The sequence below is a fragment of the Elgaria multicarinata genome, chromosome 8, assembly GCF_023053635.1.
Source record: "Elgaria multicarinata webbii isolate HBS135686 ecotype San Diego chromosome 8, rElgMul1.1.pri, whole genome shotgun sequence".
NCBI lineage: Eukaryota > Metazoa > Chordata > Lepidosauria > Squamata > Anguidae > Elgaria > Elgaria multicarinata.
Window position 1 is genome coordinate 58,329,748 of NC_086178.1, and position 22,111 is coordinate 58,351,858.

The 22,111-nt window shown below is 43.1% G+C and overlaps 1 protein-coding gene across 1 annotated transcript in view; it reads left to right on the top strand.

Moving 5' to 3' along the window:
- Positions 1–417: 417 nt before the first annotated feature.
- TRIM8 (tripartite motif containing 8) overlaps positions 418–22,111 on the top strand; it is a 74,167-nt gene continuing 52,473 nt past the window's right edge. Inside the window, exons 1-2 of the mRNA XM_063132566.1 lie at positions 418–2,769; positions 3,003–3,689. Of these exons, the coding sequence (XP_062988636.1) occupies positions 3,120–3,689 (570 nt within the window). The 5' untranslated portion in view covers positions 418–2,769; positions 3,003–3,119. The remainder of the gene's footprint in view (positions 2,770–3,002; positions 3,690–22,111) is intronic.

Consider the following 22,111-nt stretch of genomic DNA (forward strand, 5'->3'; position numbering starts at 1 on the left):
ACATTATACATATTATATACACATACACACACTGAGAAAACACGCGCTGTGCTTGTTAAATAAGTAGACCTGGCCAACGTTTCCAACATCCACTCACTCACCCCGCTCCCTGCCCTGGTGGGGGTGGCAACCCACTGTGACTCAAGCCCTGACATCTAGCAGAGGTAGGTGGACGGGGACAGAGGGGCTCAGCAATGGCTGGCTCCCCTCCGGCAGAGCGAAGCGGCTCGCCACTCCCGAGTAAGTAGAAACGCGGAGAGCGAGCTAGAGGCCTACTTGGACCCCCTCCCGGCTTCTTCTTCGACAGGGGCGCCGTTGCCCCTTTAAGAGAGGCCGGACGCATTGTGTTTAATGTATCAAATTGTAGCGGGTCACGTGAGGCCCTGGAGAAGGGGTTGAGCAGCAGCGCGGCGACACCGGCAGCAGCCGCCGCCGAGAGTCGACTGAGCCGGGAAGCGAGAGGTTGGCGGTAGCTGCAGCTACGCTGGGCACAGACCCGGCGGGAGGCAGGGAGGGGACCGAACCAAGGCGAGGCCCAGAGCAAGGCTTCTCACCCGCCCACCCCGGATTGGGCTCCGGTTTCTCCCTTTTTCTTTTCTTTTTGTCCTTGCTCCTCTTGAGGACTCCACATCTTGTTATTCATCGGAGCCGATCGATCGATTGGCTATTGATCGGTTAAAGGGGCCCTGCCGCTTGGGAGACTCGAAACCAGGATCGTATTGAGACGCTGTTCCTTTAAGCCAAGCCGCGGGAGGAGGCGGGAGGAATCCAGCGATGCGCCCTTGATCTGTAGTCATCCTTCCGCCCTTGAGTTCCTTCATACACCCCCACCCCCATTTTTCACACCAACCCTAATGCGCTTTCACCACCCCCGGGAGAAGAGGACGAGAGGATGAGGCAGCAGCATCGCTACCTATTCCCATAGGCAACCCTCCCTCTCTCTCCTTCACCTTGATTGATACTCCGTCGATCTGCTCAAAAGATTTCGTTTAATTTTTATTGTGCCATCTACTCCCCAGCTCGGTCTCGCATTATATTGCAAAACCTGACGGGGAGGGGGCGGCGGCGGCGGCGGCGGACGGGTTTTTAATCGGCTGTATGTATGTAGGGGAAAATCTCTCCTAATCAGGCAGAAGAGCTCTCTCCGCTTACCTTCCCCCGCACCCTTGAGCCTTGAATGGGGAAAGGATTTTTAAAAATCTATATAGGGTTTCTGTTTTGGGTCTTAACAATCGATAAATGGATCTATTTTTTAATGTATCACCCAGTTCTCATGATCTGGAATTCCACTATTCTTCCTTGCCTTCCTTCTGTGCGATAGTGTGGTGATAGATCGATCGCAATCCCTATCTTCTACCCCCCCTTTCTCCCCCGTCGTGTCTTTCTCTTGGGTGGAAATCGTGGGTCTGTTCTGTGTTGTTTCTTTTGCATGTGGCAAAGGTGAAAGAGATCGTCGGATCCACTGGGCTGCTAGTTAATTCCTGTTGTTTGTGACTGGGAGCTTTAGGGAGAGGTGCCGAAGCTAGCTGTGTGTGTGTGCGCGCGCGCATATATAAATATATATTTTAAAATAGATTTTTATTTAAAAGAGGAGAGACCCAAGATGGCTGGAGGTGGTTCTGAGGAGCATGTAAGGGTTTTTTAAATCTGATGATAAAAGCTAAAAGGCACAGCAGCAGCTGCAGCTGTATAAACTCAATTTAGAGCCTTGCCCCTTCTCCCGATCTCCCCCCCCCCCAACATCAGACGCACACTTTGCAGGGTGGTGCTATCCACCAGCTTTCTCCCTTCGATCTTCGTCTTTTAACAAATTTGTTTCTAACCCCCCTCCAAATCTACCAATTAAAAAAAACAAACTCAAAATGGCTGAGGATTGACTGGGTCCTCTTGGAATTGTACGTTTCAGCAGTTCCCTTTAAGCTTGCCTGTGTGTGTGTGTGTGTGTGCGTGCGCGCGCGTGTGTCCGTCCGTCCTCCTCCTCCCCCTCCTCGTTTGCAGGCTGGTTCCAAAAGGAGAAATAGCTTTCATGTCAGAAGGAAAACAGAGAAGCAAAGGGGAAGAGGCGGGGGCCGGGCTCTTCATTAGCAGTTGAGAAATTCCTTTTCAGTTTGATCAAGGCATACTTGTTTTCCTTCCAGCGAGAGCAACCCATCACTCTCCCAAAAGACTGAGGATTTTGAAGTGGGGAGTATTGTTTCCATTTCAGTCTTATTAAAATTAAAATAAAAATTGCGACGGATTTTGAGAAGGCAAAATCCCAGGGTGAATTGGGAGCAGGTTGATTCTCTTGGTTGAATTTGTCTTCAGCGGTTTCCACTCTCTCGGGGTCCTTATTTTTCTTCTTCTCATTCCTATTTGTGAAAGGAGCGAAGGATGGGAGGGTCCCTTTGGCTCTGGGCTGGAATTTCATCCGAGAGTGATTGACCGTCTTCCTACTGAGAAACCCAAGGAAATCTTTTTCTTTTTGCACCATTCAGCTGCATTAGAAGTTAGCTGCTGTTTTTCTTCTTTGTATCTTTAATCCTGCATTTGGATTTTATCTCCCAACTTTTTTTGGTGGTTTAATTAAAGACTTGAATTCTGAACTCTGTTACGGAAACTAAAATTCGAAAAGGAATCCTCTTTGACTTTAGTCAGGAAGGATAAATGTCCCCTCAATATCAAATATTGGGCAAAAAGTCGTGATAAATTGGCACTGTAACTTAAGAGTTTTATATGGCATTTGGACTCCTTCCTTCTGGATTTTGTATGGATTTTTTCCAGTTCTCGGTAAGTTTTGCTTTTGCTTTTCAGAGTCAAAACTAAAAACTTTGAAAGAATTAAGATTGTTTGGTTTTAATCTTTAGAAGCTTCTCTGCTTTGCAGCTTTTATGCTGATAGTTAATTTCATTGCGTCTATTGAATTTTGCTACTGGTTTTTCTAGGTTGGGTGGGTTATTTTGCTTTGAATTTTAGGAGATAGTTCTGCATTGAATTTTAATTTTAATTTTTTGGTTCATTAGCAACTTAGTGGCCTTTCTGTTGCAAAAGTGGAAACTCCTCATCATCTGCGTTGGTAGACCAAAAACTGACTTTTTAAAGAGATTTTTTTCAAAATAAAATCTGTGTTGGTGTGAGACATGGCTGAAAACTGGAAGAACTGTTTTGAAGAAGAGCTTATATGCCCCATTTGCCTGCATGTCTTTGTGGAACCTGTCCAGCTTCCTTGTAAGCACAATTTTTGTAGAGGATGCATAGGAGAAGCTTGGGCCAAAGAGACGGGGCTAGTGCGTTGTCCTGAATGTAACCAGGCCTACAACCAGAAGCCCAACCTTGAGAAGAACTTAAAGCTGACCAACATTGTGGAGAAGTTCAACTCTCTCAACCTGGAAAAGACTCCCTCAGTCTTACACTGTGTCTTCTGCCGCCGTGGGCCACCTTTGCCTGCCCAGAAGATCTGTCTGAGGTGTGAAGCTCCATGCTGCCAGTCCCATGTTCAGACACACCTGCAGCAGCCCTCCACAGCGCGTGGGCACCTCCTGGTGGAGGCGGATGACGTCAGGGCCTGGAGTTGCCCCCAGCACAATGCCTACCGACTGTATCACTGCGAGGCTGAGCAGGTTGCTGTTTGCCAATTCTGTTGCTACTACAGCGGGGCACACCAAGGACACTCTGTATGTGACGTGGAGATTCGGCGTAATGAAATCAGGGTAAGTGTGCAACATTTGCCTCTCTGTCAGGCTGCCTGGTTGTTGTTGTTTTGTCTGCAAAATATTAGTAGTGTGCTTGGTGCTGTACAGGAAGAGTTCATAAAAAAACAGTTCCTTGCCCCATGGTGCCTCCAGTTTCTAAAAGACAACCCCCCCAAAGTAAGATCTGCCAACCTTAATCAGAAGCCAAAGAGGTAAATAATAACTGCAGGTGCAGTGGATGCTTGTTTCTTACAGTTTTCTTGATTGCGCATTGACTAGATCAATATTGGCCCAGCAGCTCTGCTTTTTAACCTCTAGGGCAGGATCTACACTACTGCTTATAACGGTTTATAATGGTTATGACAACTGTTCAAACCCAGGACACATTACATATACAGTTTTCAAAACGTTTTTAAAGTGTTGTATCCTGCTAAGTGTAGATCGGGCCTAGTTCTGCCAAGAACTGTTTTATCCTTAATGAGACAAGTTGCCCGTCTCCTCAAATGTAACCTTTTACAATAACAAAGTGAACCATTCCATTCAAAGGTGACCTTTCCTTTTAAATAAAGATAGACAGTTATTCCCCCCCTTTTTTTCATGGGCTACAGAATATATCTTCCCATCACTGCCAATAAGATTTGCTGTAGGTTGCTGGGTATAGTTTTGCTCCACCTATCCTAGTGCTGTGCTGACATCTTAGATATAGTGAAAATGAGGAAGTAAACAAAAGCTGACATGATCTTTTCAGGCCCCATTAGAAATGCATCCAGGGAAATGGACCCTCACTAAACAGGATGTGATGGAGGAAGGGAGGGGATAAAGCATTGGAAATGTGTGAGTTGAGGGGGATTAGAGGGGGCTACTTTCAATGTAAATGTAGCTTTTCAAACAATAGTGTGTGAAGTGGGGGATGGGGTGTATGGCGGTGGTCTCTGAGGCCCATTTGTTGTCACTGTGTGAAAACAATAGAATCTTTAAATCTTCTAACTGCTTTGCAAACGATTAGGAGAATAGGAGGAAATCTGCTTAAGCTGCAGATCATTTGTATATGGTCAGAGATAAGTGCAGGCCTGTTAGCAGGTATAAAAGCTCCCTCCTGCATATATTCTTCCCAGTGGTCAGGGAATGGTTCAGTAAGATTCTTGGCAACTCCCCCTCCCCACTCCGCTTTTAGCTTTAAAAATCAAACACCCGTTGCTCTTTCACTTGTCCTGTAAACCTCCAATGGGCTTGAAGCGATCTGGTTCTAGGCAGCTTTGCTCCCAGGGGTTGGGAGCAAGGCCTTGATTACAATGCAGCTCTCCTATTGTAAGGCTTGTCAATGTCAAATCACCATCTCCCTCCCTTCCTTCCCCATCCTTTCTAGCCAAGCCTCCTATCAGGAGGAAATTCCTTTCAAACCCATCCCTCTCTCCTGATGCTTTGGCTCTGTGCTATGGAGGGAGGTGGAGGCCATCTCTTCCTAGCTATCCAGATGAGAAGAGTATCCCAGTGACAAGCCGTTCTTTAGTGTTGGGGGAAGGGAACTTCACTGGAACAACCCCAGCAGCTCCAGGCTAGCCTTTGCCATAACAATGGAACAAAGTTTGGGGGGAAGGGCAGAGGGGATCTCTATCCACTTCCCAATCCCAAATCCATTCCAGTCTCTTTCGCTTTTGGATATTAGTCTGGAATTTGATATAATGGAACGAGTTTAGAGAGGGTTGAGTTGTACCTGCATGAATGGAGGCTGGTCGCAGTGAGGATCCATGAAAGTTGATAGGGTATATAGTCTCAGGATTACTTAATGTATGATGTTTACCCCTTAACAACAAAGGTGGCCGAAGGGTGTTAAAAGGGAAGGTTTCCCCCCACTCTTGTTTCTCTTAATGGATATTTATAGATGAAAAGAGGTTGTAGTCTGCATTGGTGATTGTGGCATTTACTCTGGATTAATATGGAGTTCGAGGGTGTGATATTAAGTATGTGGCATGTGAGACAGCATGCAGGTGTTGTAACACAGCTGTTCTCCAAAGCTGGGTTGCCTAGGCCTTTCCCCTTGTTCTTTTCTGGTTAGGCCTCTGCCTCCTCTTCCTGCTCTGATCCAACCGCCTTGAAATCTCTGAGAAAACTGCACCAACAGCACTTCGGATTCCTTTCAAGCTTCCTTGTGTAGGATAAATATTTAACAACAAATGAACAGCGGTGGCTGTAAAACAGAGACAACTTCCTGTGTATTCTAACACTGCCAAAATGAGTCACCATTTAGCCATTAAAATGGGGGGGGGAGAGGAAGAGAAGAGTCGTAAATAAAATTGCTATCTAATTATTTTCCAATTGGACAGCCAGGCCCTTGTGGATGGTGTGGGGTGTGGGGTAGAAAGGAGAGCCTCTGAATTCGAACAGGAAGGCTATTTTTTCCTCTTCTGGGTTTTTGGGTGAAGCCAAAGACCTCAATGGAGCTGCTGGCGGCTCCACCACGCCCACACAGGAAGAAGGAAGATTCAGCGAGGCAATTGGGAAACTAAAAGGACTGGCTTCTCCCCTCCCCCTCCTTTCTTTCTATTAATAGGCACCCATGAGGGAGAAGGGAGGAGGGAATGCTGGGCCAAGCAGAAAAGATGGCCTTTTTTCCCAGATCTGGGAGAGGCCTTGCGGTGACGTGACTGGTGAACTGAGCCTGGCAAATCCCAGTGGCAATTCAGTTTAGAGCTAGCTTTGTTTTTAATGACTCAATTTTTAGGAATCTTTCGTCGTGTCCACACCCATCTTTTGCTAGAAGTTTACCTTGTGCTTTCTTTTGCTGTAGGCTTATAATGTGGAAACATGCAGTCATCATGCCCCATTTTAGTCTCTCCTTGCTCTTGGTAGTTAGGCCACATTCTGTGTGAGTTGCTGAAAAGCCTTTCCAGAGTCTCCCGTGGGAATTTGCCTGACTAAGCCGAGAAGGCCTGGAGCAGCTAAAGCCTCTGAACTCCCATGTCCTTGTGTTGTGGTAGATGATTCTGGGTTCTGTTCTCGAAAGAACCAAGTTGCTGTGTATCACAGCTGATTGTGTTGTATGTGCCAAACCTACCATCTTCTGGGCAGTAGACAACTCAATATATTGAGGCTCATTGTTTCCCATAGCTGTCTCTAATCTTACCTGCCATTGCTTAGCTTGTGTGTTTCATTTCCCACAGGAGGATTTTTTTTAAAAACTGAGGTTTCCTCTACAATATTATCTGCGCTCAAGCTCTGCAAGAGCTGAGCTGCTACATCTCACCAGTGCCCCTTGCAAGAACTGGTCTGCAAGTTTTTGATTAGAGCTGTGTCTGTTTCAGTTGTACATGTAACTGCATTTTCTCTCACACATTTCTTTTCCAGGGGGTCTCTTCCTCCCCTCCCTTTGTTCTCCTCTAATGTAGAAATTTCAGTTGTAAGTGAAGTGGGGTAGGGACGTACTTCTTTTGCTTGTTACTTTGACAAGTGCCATGCATGTGGGTTGTGATATATAAAATTAATAACATAACTGCCAGTATCTGATGCAGTCTGCACCTCTTCCTGTCTTTGAATAATGCTTCTTTCCAGTTTCCTTGCTTAACAGTTAGTCCTTTGATGAAGCAGCAGCAGCAGCCTTTCCATAGTGCTCCTCATGGTCACATTAACTAATATCCTGGGCTGAACCTAATCCTGGCCATTGTTCTACTGCTTGAGCCTTCTCTTCTTCTTCCTTTTACATGCTGTCCTTATGCACTTCAAAACCTTATTCTCTTTTGCTCATCCACAGGATGATAGGCTGAATGTCTTTCTTAATGCATATTAATCAGGACTGCTTTAAAAAGTTTTTGCTCCTAGAAGAAGGAAGCATATATATATATATTTGGCAAATCAATGAAGGAGGACTATAGAGAAATTATAAAGTGTGACAGGTGTAAATCCCCCCCCCCAAACAGTGAGAGAAGCTTTAGGAGAAGCCGCTTGATGTCCAGACTCCTACAAGAATGGAGTAGAAAAGGTTAAAATCTACTGCTCAGTCTTAAAATATTGGGATTGGAAAAAAATTTTACATATGAAGTTTAGGGATACTTCCTTAATTCCAGTACTAAAGTACCTGTACCATTTTTACTGGCTTTGGCTTAATTTTTACCCTGTGTCAAGTATCAAAGGTATGGAGGAGGTAGAAGGTATGTTAGAGGGATGGAGACATTTAATTTCCGGGGTGGGGGGAAGGGGACGGGGATGGGACAGTGGTGTAGAATATAAACCACCCACATTCTAAAACTTAGATTGGCGTGTGGAAAGGCATCTAGACATAATTGGGTCTTTAGTCCAGGTTTGTGCAGAAGGTAGATCTCCGGAAGTTTTGGACTTGAACTCCCAGCGTTCCTGACCATTGGCCGTACTGACAGGGGCTTCTAGAAACATCTGGAGAACTATCTTCTGCCCACCCATGCTTTAGTCAAGCTTTGAAAAGTTTAGCAATTTCAAAGTTTAGCAGGTGGTTCAGCAATCTTTTAAAAAATGAATGAGGAATTTCTGTATTGTTATGCATGAACACAAAGTACCTTACAGATCCTTTTAAAATTAAATTTGGACTATTCTACTCCAGTGATTTGCAAATTTGATGGACAACATTTATTAAGGTTTGATTATGGGCTGCTTCACATTTTATGTAGTGTTCATATGTGCTGTAGTAAGTATGTAAAATTGGAAAGGCATATGCATGTCTCAAACACACAGTGGGTATAAGCCAAATGCATCAGTCTGAAGACCTGAATCTTCCTTTCACACTTAACTGTGTTAAACAACAGTGTACAGCTAGTGTAAGTAAGATCACCATATTATTTATCCTTTATTGGTGGCCTCTGGATATCAAGTGGTGTCAATGAACAGAATAACAAAAGGGTTGTTAGTATAAGAATTGAGATAAAACTGCAGTGGATTCTTTTGCTAAGTAGGAGTAGATCTGATGGCAAAAGGCTCTTCAGGTGGCACTTTTTCTATGCTAAATAAGGGAAATGTGAGGCTTAAAAGCAGGAGAACACTATTTGTTTGTTATTCAGATCTCATTTCAATAAATCAGATTCTTGTGTGTGCTTTATGAGAAACTGTGGGCTGCCTTTGCGTCAGGAAAGGCCTTGTTCTGTTTAGGCTGGTTTGTCCTAAGGGCTGCAATAGAAACTAATCACAAGTTAAAGATTTTTTTTAGTTGTCTAATTTGCATATTGTTATGAATACGGTACATGATATGTTCAACAGAGGCAGAAATAGCTCGCATCTACGTATTTGTGGACTTCATATTGGGGTTACATACTTTTCCGCAAGTTGACTTTCTCAAAATATCACAAGAAAGAATACACTTGAATTTCATCTTTTCTTCTAGTCTCCAAATGCCTTGTTTATTTTGGGGAGTAGAAACTTTCCGAATGGAGGCACAGTACTCCAAAAAGAACCTGAATGTTTCCTAGTTCTTCTTTTAGGCCTTCTGGAGAGATCAGTCTTCTGGACTATTCCAGTTAATTGGAAACTTAACTGCTCATCTCACTGGCAAGGGAAGGTCTGCAACTTCTTTGGCCAATTGCTGAAATTCAAGAGGAGATCTTCATTTTACTGCTGCCCTAAATGCTCCTGTCATTATTATCCCCAAAGACCCAATCGGTTTATCTTTGCTAAAATTAAAACCAATAGACTCTGTTCATTGCATTGGATATGTTGCAATTCACCATCCTAAGTTTGCATCAGTAGCAAAACAAAAAACAACTTTTTGTCTTGGTGTATTCTGAAAGCAAGTTGGGACAATTTATATTTTTCTGTTAACATTTCTGTATGATATAAGTAATTGAACTCTTAACTTGCAGAGGTGCTAACTACTGCAAGCAGCTTTGGTGCAATAGACTACGTCTTTGCAAAAATAAATACCTTAATTGTGTATGAGACTTCAGGAATAAATAGAGACTTCTAATAAAGAAGAAATTTGCTTCCTCATCTTTGAGCCATTTCCTGCTTGATGTCTTGCATTTGTAGTGCTAAGTGCCCTACATCTTTACTTCTTTTTTCTTGCTGAACAATTACACTGTGTTGTATTTTCCCTTCCTTTACCCTAAAAGTCAATCCTGGAAGTTACCTACAACAATTTCCTGTACTAAATATAGCATACATTTAGTTTTAATTCTGCAAATGGGCAGCCAAAACTCAGTTTTTATTTAAATAATCACCTGAAAGAGAATAGGATGAAATAAACACATCTTGAAAATTGCCCCACATTCTGTGCGTATAGCTATTTTCAGCTAGACTTTTATAATAAATTCAACAGATTGCTATAAGCATTTAAAATATCACTATTTAATCACATATAGTTCCTCTTTAAACTTGTTCCTTTACAGGGCAACCCATAGTTCTAAAAGTATATTTAAAAGATGTCTTATTGTGTGAATGAAATTCTCTCCCCTACCCTCATATCTAGCATTTACATTGGGCAGTGTAAGCATTTTGGATGCCTAGCGCTTTATGTGAATGCACAGTATTCCTTGGTTTCCTTATAGAAGAAATACTGTTTTAACTGCCAGCATGTCTGCTCCGGCTAACAAGCAGGAAAGATGCTTCTGACTCTGAAATGCCCTGTATTGCGTGGATGGATGTATCTGTTCTATAGGGGACAAAGCCCAGCCTGTTATATCTAATGAAAGAGGAAAGAGCTACAGTACACCGTCATTTAAAATGGGAAAGAGGACAATGAGTTTTGCCAAACATAAATGGATTTTTGTGAGGGAAGGATGTTAAAATGAGTCATCTTTGGGGAGAGATCTAGGACTGAATACTACAGCATTATAAATGAAAGGCAAGAAGGGTAGCGACCAGAGAAGAGGTTGCCAGCAGCCTCAGCTTGGGCGGGATTAGCTTGCTTTGCCTATGAAGGCAAAGCAGCTGCCAGCTGATATCCTGCAAATTGGCTGTTCTCTTTACCATCGCAAGCCACCACCCCTCTCCATTGCCAATAGCAAAGCAGGTCACAGAAGATGGCCTTTGTGTAAGATAAATTCTGGCAGGGGCGCAGTCTCTTGCTGAAGAGAGCTCCATCACTTCCAGTGACTGAAAATGCAAAGTTACTCTGGCTCCACCCAAACCACAGAGCAACCAGCAGTGAGAGAAAACAGAATTCACAGAGGATGTTTCGAAGGCTTTCCTTAGGCCAGCGGCTATGCTGAAAGGTGGTAGTTAAAACCCTTAAGTGTAGATGGTGGTATCATGTCCTCTACATAGGCATAATTTAAGAGGGTCACCCTTTTCTACCCTCCCCACCCCCATCCCTTTCCCCATCTATGTCTTTGCTACACTGCCATGATTATAATCTTGCGCAGACAAGTAGGAGTACAAGTTTCCGCAGGCTGGCCTGTAAAGCGTGCTGTTGCTTGCTTTCCCAGTTCCCTTTGCTGCTATGCCTGTCACTTTAAATGTTAAGCTGCAGGCTTTCTTACCCACCACAGCTATTCTAATACTGAAGACCATTTTCTCCCTTAGAGGGACCTCGCCTGCTTTTGCCCTCTAGTCTCTTTTCCACAGAACCTTTGATCGTCCCCTGCTTGGTTTGCCAAACTAGTACTGTTATATATGGTGATTTCTCTCTCCATTGGGCATACTGCCCAAATGGTTTTTAAAAATTATTTGTAATGACTTATTAGGCCTTGGGTGATCCCAGCAAATCTCTCATCACCCACTCAGGCTCATTCTCCCTGTGCCCCTCACTGGTCTCCCTGACTGATTGGTCTGGACAGCCTCTAAATTCTTTTAAGCTGGGCTTTTGTTTTTATGGAAATTTAGGAGGCAGGAAATTAAATTTATGAGATAGCAGGAAGGACGGCTTCATAGGAATCTGAGAGATTATGGTCTCTTCAACCATTGCAGATTCTGAATGACATTACATCTGGGGTGCTACAGTGGGGTGGAGTCTGCTATAAGAATGCAAGACGAAGGTACCTTGGGAATTCTTTTCTAGACTAATAAAGGTTTTGCATTTCCAAGGTTAAGTTATTTCTTCTCTTGTTTGTCTTTCTAGTAAGCTCTGTGGAATTGCAAAATCTTTAAATGGTTTCACTTTAGCTAAGGAGCCTTCACTGCCACTCCCTCCATATGCTTTACATTGAGCCACTAAGAATAATAGGATGATGCCCATGCTGGGAAGGGCATGTGCAAGACACCCTCACAGGCCCCTCGTCTCCCTCAGTGACTCTTACCTTCTTACTGCCGTTGTCACCAGCTGCTCTTGCTCTTCATCCTCTTTCTCATCATTGCTATCTCCTGTTTGCTTAACCGACAGAGCCAGTGGGCAATTAGGCAGTGGCGTCTACTGCTCTTCCTCCTTATTATCATTGTTGTCTGAGTGAGAGACAGGTGAACAAGCAGGTTGCAATGGTGAGGAGGAGGAGCCTTGTTGCTTGGGTGTGGTCCCTTGGCAAGTGCCTGACCATGTCGACCCTTGATGCCATCCCTGCTCGGAGGGCAACGCTTTGTAACTACAGATGGGACCAAATACACGGAGTTTCATTAAAATAAATAGGATGCGTTTGTTTCCTGCGTTTGGGGTACATGTGCGATACAAATAATTGCTTATCCTTGTAAGGAAGGATTAAGATCTCTTTTGCATGCTGAGCTTAAAGAAATCTATCACTTAATTTTTGTGGCACGGTTTTGGCTTGTTCTCTTCATTTAACCATCTGGGGGAAAGAGAGCATATGGGAGTAAAAGTGAGCACCCTCAAGTGACCTTGTGGGTAGATGGGGGGAATGGAGATTGTAGCTTGTGGCTTTCCTTTGTGCCCATCCTCATCAAGCCATGCTTGAATGGAGAGCAAAGCAGAGAGTGGCCGTCTACTGCCATCACTTAACATTTACTTAGTGCCAAAGATATGCTAGGTGCTATTTGACAAGGTGACAATTTGGCCTTCCCTCTGGAATAACTCTGGTCCCCTGTCTAGACCTGCATAGTTACACACAGCTTTGGAGGGCTATAGAAAAAAAATACCTCTGGCAGTGATAAATTTTGGCGCTGTATCAGTCTGACCCTAGGTTGCATCTATATTGTTCAGTGCAACCATTGGGGGAGCAAAGGCATGGTGAACCATTCTTTTCTCCCCGGCATGAATCCAATTGGAAAAGGCCAAAAGCACCTTCATTTAAAAGTCTAATTTCCTCCTAGGAACAGAGAAGCTTGAAGGCACGGCTTGACATTCTCGCTGACCTCCCACTAATTAAAAGGGCAGAAGACGCGCTTTTTAGTATGGTCTTCATTGTTTGGAAGGCTCTTCTTGTTTCTTCCTTCTCTTGTCTCATACGCTATGCTTCGCTTACAGTCCCATGTTGAAAGAATGATTTCCTGATTTCTCTCTGCTGCATGCATGTGTGTGTTCCCCTTCACTGGAGTTGCTCTTGAGCTGAACCACTTGCAAAGGCCAATGGTGTGCTTTTTATGCATTGAAACCTGATAAGAGGAGTTAAGGGGTTGTCTGGCAACAAACGCCGTTGTGATTGGTTGTGAAAAAGAATAAAAGGTGCTTGCTTCCCTAGAGCCTCATGGCAGTTCGCCCATATGTTATGGGGCTTCCCTTGTGAACTGTTCTGCTGCTTACTAAACGATCTTCCCTCTTTAATTTGCAACATCCCTCAGTGTACCATGCATATGCCATGTGGGGAAAGCGTCGGGGCTTGGAGCCAAGTTCTCACAGACTTCAGGGGCCCAAATACTGGACTGTACCACTTCAGCTTGTAGATGAGAGATAATATTTTTAAAAGATTCCCCACAAAAAAACCCCTGCATCTATTAAACTTTCATAACAAGAAGACTTTTACAAAGCTTTATCTCTTATGTGCTGATTTTCTACATGCAAGAAGGAGTGATTTAAATATATATTTAGAGGGGAAGCGCTATAAAATGAATACTCCCCCCCCCATACAAAATTGCAATTTTGAGTCTAGAGTTCTGCTCCCAGTGTACTACCTCATTCTCATTAATATGTATATCTAATCTTGGGAGTTGTGGAGGTCATGCATCCAAACAAAAGAATTTTGATTTTAATTTCTTTACAGGCATGCCGCTAGTCCTTATAGCTGTAAGTTGCTGTTTTATGCTGCAAAGCTTTTTAAAGATGGCTTTAACAGAAGGACATGTTTGAATTTGTAATTAATTTTGGGAGGGAAGTGATGGCAATTCCATGTCTGTTCAGGGAAGCAACAGAAGATGTGGGATTACAAAGGAGGAGAATTGAAAATGGAAGTCCTCGCCAAGAAACATGCAGGAGAGAAGGCTGTTAAAAGATTCAGCACCTTTTCAGAAGGGCCAGTCTGGATACTGTGTGTGGAGCAATGGGGAACAGCTCCTATTTTAGCACCAGGGCTGGCATGGGCATGCAGGGGCCTAACAGAGGTGACACTGCTTACCACAGCACACTTTCTTCTTACTTTAAACATTGTAGAGCTAGGAGGCAGCCAGCTGGGCATGTACATGTCTACAGTGGCTCATTTTTATTTTTTATTTTTTAAGCTTTAAAAACCTCCTTTTCTATAACAAAACAGTGCTTTCCTCAAGTAAATCTCTTTAGTATCAGAGCAGCAGAAACAACCCCTTCTTTAGTTCTGTAAGCTATGATTTAAGTGAATTTAAAATACAAAGCTACACTTGCTCAAAGCTATTTCTTTATTATTCATTCTTACATTTATCTCACACATTTCCCCCCTCCAAGGAATTGAAGTGGGGCAGAAATGATCCTCCTCCTCTTCCATTTTATCCTTACTACAACCCTGTGAGGTCGGTTAGCCTGGGAGTCAGTGACTGGCTCAAAGTCATTCAGTGAGCTACATGGCCGAGTGGGGGCTAGAAACTGGAGCTCCTAAGTCCCAGTTCAACACTTGTTGGTTTGTGGGGGTGGGGTTCTGCTCTAATGTATCAGCAATGTAGAAGCAGTTGTGAAGTATGGAATGGTGGGTAAGGGTAGAAAGAAATGTTAGTTGTGTGCTTCACAACTGAAGTAATGTACATGGCCCTTTAAGTAGAGTCTAAAATTGCCCAGGCATCCCACTGGATGGCCCTGGGAAGTTTGCCTTCAGGGTTGTTTTCTTTGGTGACTGTGCTGGTGTGTTGCTGTGTTCTGAGCAGCAGGCTTAAGGAATGAAGGAGTTGGGCAGCCCTACAGGGACATATGGCCTAGGAAGTAATGCCAACATTGTGTGGATGCTCATAACAAAGATTCAGTAGTCTCCGTGATCAAAGCATTCATCTTGATATAAGCAAGATTTTGCTTCCTGTTGATCTCTGGAAGGTCAAACATCTGGCTAATGTGCCTCAGAAGCCACTTGTGTACTTGTGTGTAAAATAGTAAGGCACTTCATTACATACTACTTTTTCCATTTAAGGTGCTGGCTGAGTAAAAGGCTAGTATGAGCTCCGTATGGTAGCAACACCGGCTGTTTTCTGTGCATTTGGTTTCTCTTTTATTTATGGATTTCAGAATGTTCAGCTGTAGACAGCATCTGTGGTAGAGGCTATTCGAAGTGACAGATCCTTGGTCCAAGGACACTAGATGTTTTCTAGGTGCAAAGGACTGAAAGCTAGCACTGGGCAAAATTATGTATCCTCAAATGTCGTCTCAGTAGTTAAAATTGCCTCTAATTTCCACTGCTAGTCTTTCCTTTCACATTTGTAGATCTGGTTTCAAAATCTAGTTTTTTTTTATTAATCCTAACAAGTAGGAATTTATCGAATTGCAGTCTTTTGTGCCTTAGGATTTAGCCTGGGCAGTCTCTGTAACCTTTTCTCTTCATTCTTATTTCCTGAAATGTATGTACCCATTTTCCCTACCCCATTTTTAAAATTAAAACTAAATTTTGTATGGAACCTCTGGGGCATGAAGAAGAATGATTTAACTTGACAAAACTTGCAAGATTTTGTAATTCCTCTTGAATTATGGAATGCCAGTGGTGTAGTGTGTAATGTTCTTGACCCCCATGGTGATGAAACTGGTGAGGTGGAGACTGTGGTCATGCTGTTTTGTGAGGAGTACTTTCAACTATCAGCTGACAAATGCTTCAGTCATCAAGTAGGAATTATGTCAATCCCAAGAATTAAAAGGTATATGGCTTGGTTCCATAGAGGTACTGTGGGGGTTAGGAGATGGAATTTGAACCAGTATGTTCTGAGTTCAAATCTTTTCTCAGCAATGAACTCTATGGATGGCTTAAAACAAGACTTTGTCCACATCAGTAAACCGCCCAGAGAGCTTCAGCTATGGGGTGGTATATTAAATAAATAAATAAATAAATAAATAAATAAATAAATAAATAAATCAGCCTCTTCAGTTATATGAAGATGATTGTACTGACCTACCTTACAGGCTGGGTGTGAAGATTACTGAGAATGTATGGGAAGCAGTCTGATCACTCTAAAGTGCTCCTTTAAATGCCTGGTATTCCAGTGCAAAGATAGAAAGGTGAATGTGCTCTTTTTGAACAAGATAACTACTTATGAAGCTTTGCATGTGCTGGTCCGAAACAAGGATCTTCTCTAGGCGATATGCTATTCTCTCTGTGAGGTATTTATTGAAAAGTGTGGAACAGCAGTGTACAAATTACCATTTATTGGCAAGGACTGAAGTGTTGTACCTTCTTTGGAGTGCTAGTTTGAGCGGATCCACTCTTAACCTGCAATTTGTGCATGCCATTATTTGCTTCAGTTTGGGTTTGATCCATCAAGGGCCATTACTTTGCTGATATAGTTTTACTTAGCAACAGGCATACACTGGACAAATCAAAGACTTTAAAAGTAAAATTCATAATGCTGAGAAAAACGAACAATTAAAAAAAAATTTTTTTTAAAGCCACTTGTACTTTTGGAGTCTGTCTTGGGTGCCGTTCCACAAAATGGGTTGTACTCTCAATCCAGTAGGAAGCAGATCGCATAATATAAATATATTGGCAATATAAATTGATTGGCAACTGCCTCAAGGAACAACACATCTCTTCCTGTAGCCTCCTAGAAGTCTTTTCCCCTGGCAGAAAGTGGCAGGCTGGTTTTTTTTTTTCCCCCTTGGCAGGCTTCAAGGTCTAACAACAAGCTTGCAGCTAGAGACAGATTCATTCGATTACTTCAGGCACCTAACAAGGGTGAGCCTTCACTTTCCTAAACCAGTGGTTACCTCACTATATGCTGCCAGGTACTCCCACCATTGTGCCTCCTTCCTAATCCTGAGTCTAGTTCAGCATAAAAAGACCAGAGATTTCACAGACCTAGTATACAGTTAGGTAACCATAACCACCTAAGACTTGATGGGACTAAGGCTAAGAGAGGCAAAGGACCAAGAAAAGGTTACAGGTTTATTGGTTACGAGGATGATTCTGCTGGATGAACAGGGAATACATATTTATCCGTGTCTTGATGGCCTACTCATTCTGGCCTGTTAAAAGAACAATCGAACATGCACCTATATCTATAAAATGACTCACTTGACATGACTTTCAGATCAACTGGAAGAAGAGATGTCCAGTCAATCTAGTGCATCTTGGGGTGATCTGGATGTAGGAGACCTGTTTCCATCCTCAGAGCCCATAAACCACACAATCTTATGTCCCCTCAGACACTGTTGGGGGGGGCATAGGATTGCTCCTTAATAATACTGTTTTGTCTCAAAACACAACAAAAATCTACCTTTTTAAAGGAATGCAGTATACTACAAGAATGGAGAAGCTGTGGCCTTCCAGATGTTGTTTGACTACATCTCTTATCATTCTCACAAAATATATCCGATTGCATGGTTTATGAGAATTGTAGTTCAACATCTGGAGGGCCATAGATTCCCCATCCCTGGAGTACTCCTTGATCTTCCTGGAACTTTCTTCCCATTTCAAGAGAAAGGTAATCAACAAGATCTAGGTGGAAGTAGGACAGGTAGCTTTAATAGAACCTCGCTGGCCTTGCCTGCTTTGGTTTCCCAAATTTCAAGAAAGGATGTGAAGTTGCCCCATAAGCAGAAGGGGCAAAATGCTGTTTGAGTACTCTGCATACAAGTCTTTAAGCAAGACTGTTTCCAGGATGCCATAAAGAGTAAAGCTAATAAGACTCATAGTGCAATGTTGAGAACTTTTGTAGAATGGTGCAAGGACTATGAATTGCATCCCACCCAAGTGACAATGTGTCACTTTGCAAGTTGGCTGTTAACCTTAAACTGCGTTTGAGACGGAAGACTCTATAGCCAAGTGTCTTATCATATGATTGAATTTGGAACCCTGGTGTGATGTATTTCTTAAGTGCAAGTATTTGATTGAATTTGGATTCCAAATTCAATCACATGGTTGTGCTCAAGTGGTATACTGGCTTCCTTTCAGAGATTTTAAGACCAGCTTCATGCTAAGATGTCCTTTGAGCCCATTTGTCAGGAATGCACTCTTTCCTCATATTAAGGTAGCCTTTCTCTTTGCCATTACCAACTGGGACTTCATCTTTCCCATCCAATATTTGTATAATTCCTAAGGACATAAGATATCTTTTTCACCAGATCTGGACTTCAAGCCAGAAGTTAGTAGACTTCAGGCTTGCAGGATCTACTTTTTTTTTTTAACTAGAACCCAAAGTTCCTCCAACAGAAGCCTGAAACAAAAGACAAACACTTAGAGTTAAATAATTCTGAGCCCAGGAACTCAGCTGAGCTCCACTCACCTTCCCCACTCAAGTCCACTCACCATTAACCTAGAGTTTAATTTCAGCAGCCTAATTATACTGGAAAATGTCATTTTGATATTGCTTTGTTAAGCAAGCAGGAGTCAGAAATTCTTAGTGATCTACTGCAAATCACCCAGAGACCTACCAGCGCATTGAGATTCTGCCTACTCCAGCTTTAGCCTGAAGTGACTTCTCTGTCATTCTCAAAACCTGGTCATGCCATCATTCTTTCATAACATACCATGAAGAAAGTAAGACACAGACTAGATGGTGGAGCAGTTAAGGTTTCAAATTCTAGGATGGATTCTTTTCTAGGAGAAATCTGTATTATTAACTCTGGCTAAGTAAACATGAGGATGGAAAGCTTTAACTGAATTTGTATGAAGGTGGATAAATGCATGGAATTTTTTTATAGCACGGATCCCTACATTTGTTCGGTCAATAGGTACATTTTGATTGCTGAGAAAGTGTTGTGGGTGCTCTCACAAAATGGCTGTCAGATAAGGCTCAGAGTTATTCTTGGAAATAAAGATGGTGCTGGAGGCACTTCACTTTGCAGGATACAGACCTCCCAGCTAAAAAAAATAATAGTAAAAGAAATAAAAAATATAATAAAAAATAGGAGAGGCAGGGAGCCTTGAACGTTCCAAGAGTGGTATCCATGGGCATATTGGTGTCCATGGACACCATGTTGGAGACCCCAATATTATAGGAATCCTATAAAGCCCCTCTGGTCTGGTGCTCTTCTTCCCCACCTGCCCACTACACCAACATCCTTTACATAAGGATGCAGCAGTTTTCTGAGCCCTGCAATTCAGGGCTTCCGGAGAAGAAAGAATTATGCAGGACAGCCATTTGGACATGATTTCTTTTGTGCGATATTAAAGGATGGGAACTTCTCGTCCTTGGTTATATGGTACAATATACTGTTCTTTTTTAATTGGCATGCTTCCATGATGGAACATAACTTATTCAGTCCTTTCTTTAATCTAGTTTGTCCTCCCTCTCATCAGGGCATTCTGCTGTGATATAATGCATGTTGAACGGCAACTGAGACAATCTAGAGCATGGTCAGTGGTGTACTTGGCTGTGATTTGTCTTCCGCTGATTTTGTCAGGGGCCACTCCAGCTTCCCATCCATATGGGAACAACAGAAAGAAGAGAGGCGGGGGATTAAATGGTTTGATCATGCAGTGAGTGGCTTTGGATTTTTACCATAATGGATAATAGGGGGTTTGGTATATGTAGATGTAGTGTCCAGTTGACTTGTTCATATGATTGGCCTCTCACTGCTCTGGGGGAGTATAACCCTTCTTGTGGAGTTTCACCTAAGAGAATCAGAGGGCCGCTCACAACCGTTGAGCTCTCTTGACTGCACAGTGTACAATGTTAGCATTCCAAATAGTTCCATATCGATGCAGTTTTTATGTTCATGTTCTTGCCACACACAACCTGCCTTTGAAAACTGTTGGGAAACTTTAGTTGGTTCAGAATGCTGCAGCCAGACTCTTGATCTCCTTGCTATAACAGCTTCACTGGAGTCTGTTTCTAGGCACAAATCAAAAGTGTTGGTTAACCTATAAAGCCCTAAATGGCTTAGGACCAGGTTACCTGAAAGGGTGGCTTTCTCCTGTACAAGCCTGCCCAGGTCTTAAGATCTTTGGGAGAGACACTTCTTTTGATACCGCCACTTTCAAAGGTGTGTTCAGTGGCAACATGAGAAAGAGCCTTCTCAGTGGTTGCTCCCAGGCCGTGGAACTCTTTGCCAAGGCTTGGTTGGCTTCCTCTCTGTTGTCATTCCACAGGCAGGCAAAGAAATTTGTATTTAAGTAGGCCTTTGGCGTGTAAGCAAGTCTGTTGGGTTGGATGTTGTTTTTATTCTGTTATTTCATTTTGTTATTACTTTCATCTTATTTATCTGATTGTAAGCCATCTTGAGTGCCATTTAAGGGGTTAAGGTAAAAATTGGCTTATATATAATTGAACACCAGTGTACCTTCTTCAACTCTCTTCTCTTCCACACCATGCCTCCCAAACTGTTCCTGAAAAGAATGTGTGTGTGTGTTGCTACTTCATTTATATGAATGCAGTCCAGCCTGGTTCATTTGCGCATGACACTATGTGCGCATGGAAGAGCTGGAAATGATCCTGTCTATCATTTTGATTCTGGTTTGCAGGACAAGCACAAACCATAGTTTGTCAGTTTCAGTGAAATGCCAAACTAGTTTGCCTCAGATCGGGAGGGGAGGAAGGAGGGAGCCTGCAATCCTAAACCTGGGCATGTAATGTCAAACCACCCAACTAAATTCATATGCAATACATTGATTACTGTGGGCTTCCTAGAACCACGCAGTGGTAAGTCATCAGATCCTAGGATCTAAGAGATATTATCATGTATATCTCCATTTTGCAAATTGCTCTCACAACTATGAATGGGGTATAAGTTTACTGACCATTTGCTGAAACACGATTCCAGCCTTAAGTGGTCAGTGGGATAGCCTGTTTGAACGTCAGGGTAATGGGAGTTATAGTCCAAGACATCTTGCCTGTCCCTGGTTTTACCGCTTACTGAAGATAACCCTCTTAAGGATAAAACATGACTGAGGCGTGTCCAACCATCCCATATGTACGCATGCATGCACTAACGTAATTCTAGGGAAATAGTACTTTTGTTTGTTTGTTGCTTCTAAGTAGCTTCTAGGGCTGATGTTCTTGAAGCAGCCCTCCCTAAGGATACTTATTTAGTATTCCTGTAGCACTTTTTCTTTAGAACATGTTTACAATAAGGTACACAAGCTTTTTTCAGGTGGATTAAAATATAAAAGAAGATGACTTACAGCTGGTGGCCTTTTGGGGGGGGGTTGTTCTGGTTGTAGATAAAGTCACAGGAAAGACAGGGTTTTATGAAGTTCACACAGGAGGCTCAAAACCCAGTGGATAATAGAGGGTTGTCCCATGGCCCCTAAAATTGTCAACAGGTCGTTGTTAGGACACGTATAGCTCCCACTCTTCATGTAGCAAAACCAAGTTGCAAGGGAGATTGTGGAGAGCTTATGTTCTTCCCTGGCAACTCAAAGCTGGTGTAGCATAGCGACTTAAGAGCCTGAGCTGTGTCTAATTCAAATTTCTCCTTCCCTGCTAACTCATTAAGTGGCCTTGGGCGAGCTGTTGTGACTTAGACTTGGCTCTCCATGTGCAATTTGGGTAGAACACTGACCTTCCTTACAGGGCTGTTGTAAGAGTTACTGAGGGAATGTCTGTGGAATGCTTTGAACTTGCTACACCCACAGAAATGTGTGGTTGTGTGTTGGAGAATTGGCTTGAAAAAAAGGCCTCAGCTTGAGCATTGGAAACGTGCTGGGCCATTTGAACAAAAGAGGGATGGGGTGCTTCGCTGCCTTGGCTAAGATTAAGCGTAACATAGTGCACATTGCAAGTCCATCCCACAAAGAGCTGTTGGCTGAAATAATCGGTCTCTTCGCCTTGACTCTGTGTGTGGAATCTTTTACTGCCTGACTTTCTCTCTCCCCCTCACCTCCCCCCTCCCTCAGGGCGAAAGGGTGGGGGGGTTTCTACGTACACCCGGGCTCAGCTGAAAACACGTCAGCTGTAGATGGATCCAGATGAAACAGTTGGCAAACAGGGACGTTCTGGATGACTGTCTTTCTTTCCCCCCCTCCCCATGTGATATCTGAATAAATGTTGGCAAGCCAACCTGCTTGTACAGTCTGCTGGTTTTGCAGAAAGCTGTGTTCTGTAATTCCCTCCTCTCCTGCTCC